Source organism: Octodon degus, unplaced genomic scaffold (assembly GCF_000260255.1).
Source record: "Octodon degus isolate 3935 unplaced genomic scaffold, OctDeg1.0 scaffold00104, whole genome shotgun sequence".
Lineage (NCBI taxonomy): Eukaryota > Metazoa > Chordata > Mammalia > Rodentia > Octodontidae > Octodon > Octodon degus.
In genome coordinates this window covers 3,101,976-3,110,350 of record NW_004524680.1, presented here as the reverse complement: position 1 = coordinate 3,110,350, position 8,375 = coordinate 3,101,976, and the positions used below count along the sequence as shown (strand labels likewise).

General features: G+C 55.0%; 1 protein-coding gene across 2 annotated transcripts; it reads right to left on the bottom strand.

The window, feature by feature from the left end:
* Positions 1-783: 783 nt before the first annotated feature.
* Slc39a4 (solute carrier family 39 member 4) lies at positions 784-6,347 on the bottom strand. 2 transcript variants are annotated; one of them, XM_023723920.1, is made up of 13 exons: positions 6,281-6,347; positions 5,558-5,797; positions 4,861-5,145; positions 4,027-4,222; positions 3,777-3,940; positions 3,520-3,691; positions 2,282-2,454; positions 2,041-2,199; positions 1,835-1,969; positions 1,687-1,741; positions 1,438-1,590; positions 1,093-1,280; positions 784-999 (listed from the first exon to the last, which is right to left on the bottom strand). In XM_023723920.1, exons 2-13 carry the CDS (start codon positions 5,774-5,776, stop codon positions 868-870), a joined length of 2,031 nt encoding a protein of 676 aa, XP_023579688.1. In that variant the 5' UTR covers positions 5,777-5,797; positions 6,281-6,347; the 3' UTR covers positions 784-867. The 2 variants fall into 2 exon arrangements, with proteins under 2 accessions (XP_023579688.1, XP_004639011.3); XM_004638954.3 differs by lacking the exon at positions 6,281-6,347 and having other exon boundaries at positions 5,558-5,861.
* Positions 6,348-8,375: the final 2,028 nt, after the last annotated feature.

The window sequence follows — 8,375 nt, the reverse complement described above, 5'->3', positions numbered from 1 at the left end:
AAAATTAAAAAAAAAAAAAAGATAAGTCAAGGAATACTTGGGCCCACCAGAAACCAGGAAATGCTCAATTCTATCCTAGTATTCAGAGGCAGCATGGCTCCACTGACACCTTGACTTCGTACATCTAGCCTCTTTCCGTTATCTTAAACATCCAATCCAGGAGACTGGTTACAGCAGCCCCAGGTGACCACTGCAAGGAGGCTGCAAGGAGGCTCAGCACGGATGCTGCAATCAAGAACCGTGGAGCAGCCCTGTGGCTGTGGGTTGCCACATTCTGATTTGATGTGCCCTAGGCTTCTTTCCATAACAGAGAGGAACAAGCTCTGTCAATGATATTTCTATGGTTTTTGTTTCCATGGTTCAAGGGATTGAATCCAAGGCCTTGTGCATGCCAGGAAAACCATCACTGATGTATTTGGTTTGGGTGTGTTTGAGACAGGGTCTCACTAGGTAGTCTAAGCTCCCTTGGAACTCAAAGTAATACTCCTGGCTCAGCCTCCTGGTACTGGGATCACAGGCCTGTACCACCACACTTGGTTGACAATGAGTGTTGACTGGGGTTAGGGACCTACCTGCACTTCCTACACCCTAGAGAATTCCTGACCTTGTTCTCCAAGTAAGTTTCAATCACCAAGAACACAGCTGGCTGCCTGGAGATGCCCAGGTGATACTATCCCCAGGGGTATCTGTAGGAAGGAGCCCTGCAGGTGGGCCTCTGAAAGTGAGAAGGAGAGCTCAGGCTGCAGGGGGGGGCATCTTTATTGAACTACCATTTGGGGTGGGGAGGACCCGTGGCCCCTGGGCTGTTTACACTTTGAGATACCCAGGGCCTGGAAGCAGAGTTGAGGACTGCAGACTGGAAGAGGGCTATGAGAAAGTGATGTCCTCCTCGTACAGAGACAGGAGCAGCAGGATGGCCCAGCCGCCTAGCAGGCCCAAGTTGTGCAGCAGAAAGAGGAGCCAGGGCCGCGGGTCCCGCACATTCAGCATGGCCGGCAGCTAGGGAGGAGGTGGGCAGGGGGTCAGCGACCAGCTCTGCGCTCCTGCTTGGTCACCCATCCCAGGGCAGGCCCTGCCTGTACTCGCACTCACCATGTCACAGAGCGCTACATAGAGGAAGAGGCCAGTGGCCACCGCCAGGATCCAGGCCTCGCTCTCCTCGCTGATTCGGACCGCGAGCGCCACGTAGAGGCCGATGAAGGCGGTGAGCGCCGAAGCCAGGTTCAGCAGCAGCGCGCGCCGCACTGACAGACCCGCGTGCAGCAGAGCAGCGAAGTCCCCTGAGACGAGGTCGAGTAAGACCCCGCCTATCAACGGCCGGCCTCCAGCAGCAGCGGGAGTCCCAAGCCCTGGTTAATCATGCCCCACAGGCGCCCCAACAACTCCTAGGCCCTTCCCGACCCCGGTCCACGCGGCAGGCCCCACCCTCAAACTCACCCAACTCATGTGGCAGCTCATGGCAGAACACAGCCAGAGAGGTGGCCAACCCCGTCTTCCAGGAGGAGGCGAAGGCCGCTCCCACAGCCAGCCCATCTGCGAAGTTGTGCACTGCATCTCCCAGCGTGATTAGGTACGGTAGCAGCCTCAGCTCTGCAGGAATGGTGGGAGTGGGTATGCCCAGAGCTTGGTCTTGCCCACCCTGCCCTTTACCCCACAAATCCCCTGGGGAGGCCCTTTGGGGCTCACCTGAGCTCAGCCTCAGGGACTCCAAGTCCAGTAGCTCCGGACTCTCTTCTGCTACCTGGAAGGTGGGAGAGCAAGCGCCAACTAGGTGGAGGTGGAGGGGTGGGGTAGGGGGCAGGGTCTTGGCAAGGTGTGGGGGCAGCTCACTCACCAGATCCGCATGGGAGCCCTCATGGGACTGCTTGGGCTGCCGGAACTCTCTGGGTGCCAGCTGCAGGGATATGCCATGGCTGTGGCCCCCGTGGCTGTGGCTGCTGTGACTGCAGGGCCCGGTCTTCTCTGGGTCCTGTGAGTGATGGTGGTCAGGATCTGCCAAGCCCCCACCCTGTCAACCTGCCAGGTACTCGTGAGCCTGACCTGATCCCTGGGCAGCAAGAGGTTGAAGAGGCTTTCAAAGAGGAAGAAGAAGTAGAGGCCTCCCAGCACAGCCAGTAAGCGCCAGGTGGCCTGGGCGCCCACACCGTCTTGGTGCACGTCATCCGCTGCACCGTGGCTGTGCGTGTGCAGTCCGAGCACCTGGAGAGCAGAGGTGGTTGGGTTTGGGACTTGGACTAAGGGAAGAGCGAGGCAAGGGAGGACCTGAAGGATGAAGGCAGACCTTGGGTGTCAGGTGTAGCAGGGCGTCCCCGGTGAGTGCACCCACTGCCAAGCTCAAGAAGGTCTGCATGACATAGTGCGTGACTGTGCTGCAGCTGGTACAGGTCAGCAGCAGGAGGCCAAAGACGGCGCAGAGGCAGATGAGCAGTGTGGCCAAAGAGCCATACAGGTACCCTAGGATGGAACGCCACATTGAGCCCCCTTCTTTCCAGGGAGACACCCAAGTTGGACCCAAGAGTGAGCAGGAGCTGGCCAGGGCTCTAGGCAACAAGGGTCAGGCTCTGCTTGGGCTGGCCTGCTGCTTTCCTCCTACTCTTGTCTTTCCCCTCCCTTGTCTTCTTCCCCAACTCCCTTTTGCAGTACTGGGAATTGGACTGAGGACCTCTGCTGTGCTAGGGAAATTTTTTACCCCTGAGCTACATTCTCAGCAATTCCCTGTCCTTATTTTTAAATTGTATTTATTTATTTATTTAGAGACAGGGTCTCACTATGCAGTTTGGGCCCTGTGCTCACTTTTGTAGCCAGCAGGCTTGTCTCAAACTCATAGTGATCCTCCTGTCTTAACCTCTTGAGTGCTGGGATTATAAGTGTGCGCCACCACACCCGGTTTTGCTGGCTTGGCACAACCAGGGTTCCAGGGTTAGCACAGCAAGTGGCATGCAGTGGATCAAACTTGAGACCTTGCACTTGCCAGGTAGGTGCAAGGGGATGCCACTGAGCTGTCTCCCCAACCCCTAAAAATTAATTATTATTATTATTGTTATTATTATTTTGTCTCAGTCTTAATTTAATTTTTTTATTTTATTTTTATTTTTTTTGCGGAACTGGAGATTGAACTCAGGCCCTTGTGCTTTACTGAGCTATCTCCCCAGCCCCTCAGTCTTTTAATTTTTTTTTTTTTTTGTTTGTTTGTTTTTGTTTTGTAAAACCGGGGATTGATCTCAGACCCTTGCGCTTGCCGGGAAGTGCTTATTCCACTGAGGCATCTCCCCGGCCCCTAGTCTTTTAAAATCTTGAGACAAGGACTCACCAAGTTTCCCAAGGACTCACCAAGTTTCCCAGGCTGGGTTAAAACTTGCAGTCCTCTTCATGAGTAGGTACCTCTGTACCCCACTGCCTCCCCTTTTTTCTACCTCCCACCTTTGGTAGCTGATCTACCTCCCCTGTCTGGGTCCCATTCCCACCAGTCCCATACCCTGGGACACGAGCAGGTAGACGTGGTAGAAAGTGGGCACTCACTCTCTGCCTGGCTGAGCTGGTCTGGGGCCGGGGAGCTGTGCTGGTGGTTGCAGGCCTCACTCAGCTGCTGTTGGAGCAGGGCAGGGCTAATTTGAGCCCAAGCCTCAGGGCTCACTCCAGCCTCCTCAGACAGCCCGTATACAGCCATCACATCTCTGGCACTCAGGCATAACTGGGGAGAGGGCAGGACAGGGATCAGGTACCCGAGAAGACTTCAGAGGACCCCATCTTCCTCCAGGACTGCATGGGTGGCTCACCGTGTCCCACACACTTGAGCTGCTGTTGAGGGCATCAAGGGGCACAGAGTCCTGGTAACTGGCCTCTCTGTCCAGATGACTGTGGTCATCATGGTCACCGTGGTCATCATGGTCGCCATGGGCCTCTCCCCCCACCCCTAGGCGCTGCATTAAAGCTTCCAGCTCTAGGAGGAAGGACAGCGTCACCGCACAGTCTGTAGGCTCCAGCCTGCCCCTCGCCCCAAAGGATCTGGAGGCTGTGGGGTCTCACCGGCCAGGGTTATATTGGGGGCCTCACTGCTGTGCTGCCGAAACACAAAGTCCACGAAGTACTGAGGACTTGGCAGGGCATGGAAGCATGCCCCGCTCTTGACATGGTCCAGAAGGGCTGCCAGGACTGGGCCAGGTCTGCTGGGAGCCCCTGCTCTCACCACCTCCTGCAGCAGCTGAGGCACTTCTACACAGGTCTGGGGAGGCGCAGAACTTCAGTCCCACCGTGTGTGAACTCCTGGCTTCCAGCTCTGTCATTGCTCCAACCCTAGTACACAGCCACCTGCCCCTGGACTCCTGCTCACAACCCCAAACTCTGCACCTCCCAGCCTGGTGCCTCCCCTCCCTTGCCAGTTTTTCTTTTTTTTTCTTTCTTTCTTTCTTTCTTTCTTTCTTTCTTTCTTTCTTTCTTTCTTTCTTTCTTTCTTTTCTTTCTTTTCCCTGTATTTAGTACAGGGACTACAGGGTCTTACTACATAGATCAGACTCCTAGTGATTCTCCTGTTTTCAGCCTCCTAAGTGCTAGGACTACAGGCGCAGGCCACCACACCCAGTATCAATTGCCGTCTCAGCACGCCCCATGGGTGGGGCTGGCACTTTACTCTGCTGAACTATCAAGCTGCCCCCTTAATGTTTTTATAGTCCCTGCCCTACTCTTTGGTAAACACCCACCTGTGATCCTCTATCCCACTCCAGCCTCCCAAATGTGTTCTCAGATGACCTAAAGACTGTGTGGTGGGTTGTTTCCCTCTTGTAGCCAAGCCTACCCTCCTCGGGCCTCTCTAGGACCCTTGGGCCCTCCCCACTGCCCCAGCTAGCTGGCCTGGGCCCTTACCTCTTCCCCAGTGTGCTGCCTGACAGTCTGGGCCTCAATCCTCTGGAGCAGCTGGTTCAGGCCTGGGGTCATGGCCTCAGGACTTTCAAGCTGGGCTAGGAAGTGGTCAGCACGAGAGGCCCAGCGGCCAGCCTGGATGTCCGCACATGTGCCCTCTGGGTTGCTGAGGTACAGGGCCAGGGCGGCACAGAGGCGCACAATGAATCTGGACTGCAGGACCGTTGCTGGGGTGACCTCTGGCTTGTCCAGCCTGCCCAGAGCCAAGGCATCCTCCACAGACACGCACTACGTTCAGAGACAAGTAAGCAGGAGGTAGGCTGAACCCACCAGAGGAGAAAGGCAGGCCAGATAAGTCCTATCACCTGCTTCACACCTTTCCCCCCTCTTGCCCCTTGCTTGCTCATCCAGCCCAACTAGGGGTGCACACAGCAAGTCCCCAGCAGTTACTCTCCGGTATTGGTGTGATTTCTCTCTAGAGCCACTGTCAACTTGTGAGCCCAGGGAAGAAGAGAAGCTGTGTGCTGGGGAGGACAGAATGCACCCCCATAGGAGAGGGGAGGCTCTGGCCTGTGGGTAGGCTCAGCCTCTGACCTTGGCCCGCCTCCTGGAATTCGTCCAGGTCCCTTTGCCGCTGGCTGCAGGGTGGAGCGGGCAGGAAGAGGCTAGGGCTGGGGGATCCATCGGGTGGGGCTGTTACCTTTCCACACGGCACGTTGGTGCAGTGCACACGGTCCGCAAGCGTATTTAACAGGCTGCTCAGGTCCTCCGGATCCAGAGTGTCCTGGCCTGAGGTGAGCAAGCTCAGCAGTTGGGTGGGCTGGGCCACTGTCACGGGCACCACCAGCATAGCCAGCAGCAGCCGCGCAAGGATTGCCATGCTAGGGGTCCGGAGTACTCTGCGCTGTGTGGAGGTCATCTGGGTTGGCTGTGGGTTGCCCTGTTTGGACCAGGGCTGGGTTTGATCTGCCTGCTCCAGGCTCCAAGACCTCTCCCAGATATTTCCTGCAAGTCTCTGTGATTGGCTGCTAGAAGTACCCTGGTTAACCATTCCGGTGGCAGGTCCTCCCCAACAGCAAGGAGCTAGGCCACTGCCTGCCGGGGGTGAGGGCTGGGTCCCTTCCCTTGGGTGGGCAGCTTGGGCATCCCTTCCTTTCCCCTATGCTCCATGCCCAGAGCTGCATGCAGGGCCACCCTACTCTCTGTCCCCCAAAGGCCCCCGGCATTTCCTGCTGTGATCCTCTCTGGGCTGTTTACAAGCCAGGAATCTGAGCTACAGATGCAGTTTAGATGCTATCAGGTGATGCCTGGGTCCTATCCCAGATGTTTGTCCTGAGTGCGCCCATGCCCACCCTATATCCCATCCAAGCTGTCCCCCAGCCTGGACAGCAGATAACATCCCCCCAGAGTCTTGTGGCTGGACCTGGTCCTGGAATGGGGGCTCTTGACAGGCTCTGGGCTGGTTGGTCGTTTAGGCTGGGCTGTCCGCAGAAGCTGCTTGCTGAGTCATGCTCCCCACCTGCAAGCCCTCCAGGGAAATTCTCCAGGAAGTGACCAAAGCCCCAGGAGACAAACAGGAAAGGAAGATGGGACCTTCACGGTAGGTAGCCCGGTGGTTTAGCCACCACCTGGAGGGCCTCTTGGGTCAGAAGGAAGTTAGAACAGTAATCTGAGCTGTGGCCCCAGTGAGGGCTCAGAAGGGCTGTGGTTTCCAGTCTTGCTCCTCCCTGCTAGTTGCCATCCAGCCTTTGACCCCTGGGCCTTATCTCTCCGAAGAGACAATGGGGGGAGGGACTCATTGCTGCCCCTTTGTGTTTCTTGGTGGGGGGTTTTGCTGCTACCTCTTTGAGTTCAACCACCTCTGACCCAGTAAGGTGTGGCTGGGGCGGGATTCTGGAAGCCTAATACCTGAGGACTCTGTCCCCTACTGTCCTGCTGGTCAGGACAGGGCAGGGTGGGGCAATCATTAGGCTGAGTGTTCCGAGCCTAGGGGTCAGGTCCTTCTCTTGCCTACCCCACTGGGGTACACACTTGTATCTCAGACACATTACATTACAAGATGCCCCTTCTGGCTTCGATACCTGTAATATGGTCTTGTCTGGGGAGGGGATGGAGAGATACCACCTGAGATAATGGAGATGACAGAGGACACCCACACAAAGCTATGAAGTTGCCATGGGCCAAAACTGGCCTTCCAGCTGGGCATGGTGGTGCATGCCTGTAATCCCCGCACTCAGGAGGCTGAGGTAGGATTGCCCTGAGTTCAAGGCCAGCCTGAACTGCATAGTGAAACTCTGTCAATAAAACAAGTCAAAACTGGCCTTCCTCTTGAACTGCTCTGGGACCACTGAGCCTGCTGGAAACTGGACTAAGCCAGCTGCTTCTGGCTTACCCACTGTTCAAACATGTTTTTGGGCTGTACTTGGCAGACCAGCCCTTCCTTTATTTTTGTGCCAAAAGATAGAACTGCTTGAGTCTTTGATGGGCCATACTCAGGCAGCCCTCCCAGAAGAGCTTTCCGTGTTGGCCCATAGCCTCTCCTGCTCCTGATGACTCACACGGTCCCACCTCTGCCAGCCCTCTATTTTTTTAGCTCAAGTGTCCCCAGCTTCCCACACATCTGCCACCCACCAGCCAGGGACTGGTTTCCTCTGGACACAGCTGGTCCCCTGAGTACGTTCTGTCTCCTACAACTCTGAGCTGATCCTGTATTGTCCCATCAACCAGGAAACTCACTGTATTGTCCCAGTTATAAATCTAGACCATAAACTTACATTCATACTGGCATTATTTACAACAGTCGAGAGTGGGAACAACCTGTATGTACAAAATGTGGCAGGTCTACACAAAGGAGTATTATTCAGCCTTAAAAGGGAGGAAATCCTGACCCATGCTACAATCCAGATGAACCTGAAGACATGCTGAGTGAAATAAGACAATCACAAAATGACAGTGCTATAGCCTGGGAACAGGGAAGGTCTCGAGCTGGACGGTGAGGTGAACAGGATAGTGCTTGGAGAATGGCATTGCATGCTCAGAATGGTTACAGTGGTGATAGATTAGATAGATGATAGATAGATAGATAGATAGACAGACAGACAGACAGACAGACAGACAGACAGACAGACAGTTCCTACAGGGTTTTGCTACACAGACTCGCGGTGATTCCCTGTCTCAACCTCCTCAGTGCTAGAGTTTGGGGGCCAGTATGTGGTACCAGGGATCGAACTTGAGTCCTTCCACTTTCCAGGCAGGCACTTAGACTGCTGAGCTATCTCTCCAGCCCATATTTTATTAAAACAAGATTTAAAAATAAAAGCAATACTCCCCAGCCATCAGCCCCTAAACTCTGACTACTGCATGCCTTACTTCAGTGGCTTTAAATGGGTTATATCAAGAAGCAGATTCAGGGGGTGGGGGGGGGCAGCTGAGGAGATGGCTCAGTGGAATAAGCGCTTCCCTGGCAAGCACAAGGGTCTGAGTTCAATCCCGAGTACCGTTAAAAAAAAAAAAAAAAA

What these genes read in the sequence shown, in the direction of transcription:
- Slc39a4 (XM_023723920.1), bottom strand. Translation starts at nt 5,776, where the DNA reads ATGACCTCCACACAGCGCAGAGTACTCCGGACCCCTAGCATGGCAATC. An exon ending in GTCCCTGAGGCTGAGCTCAG is followed by an intron (nt 1,591 to 1,686) that starts GTGAGCCCCAAA and finishes CCATTCCTGCAG; the next exon opens with AGCTGAGGCTGCTACCGTAC. An exon ending in TGAGCTGCCACATGAGTTGG is followed by an intron (nt 1,281 to 1,437) that starts GTGAGTTTGAGG and finishes ACCTCGTCTCAG; the next exon opens with GGGACTTCGCTGCTCTGCTG.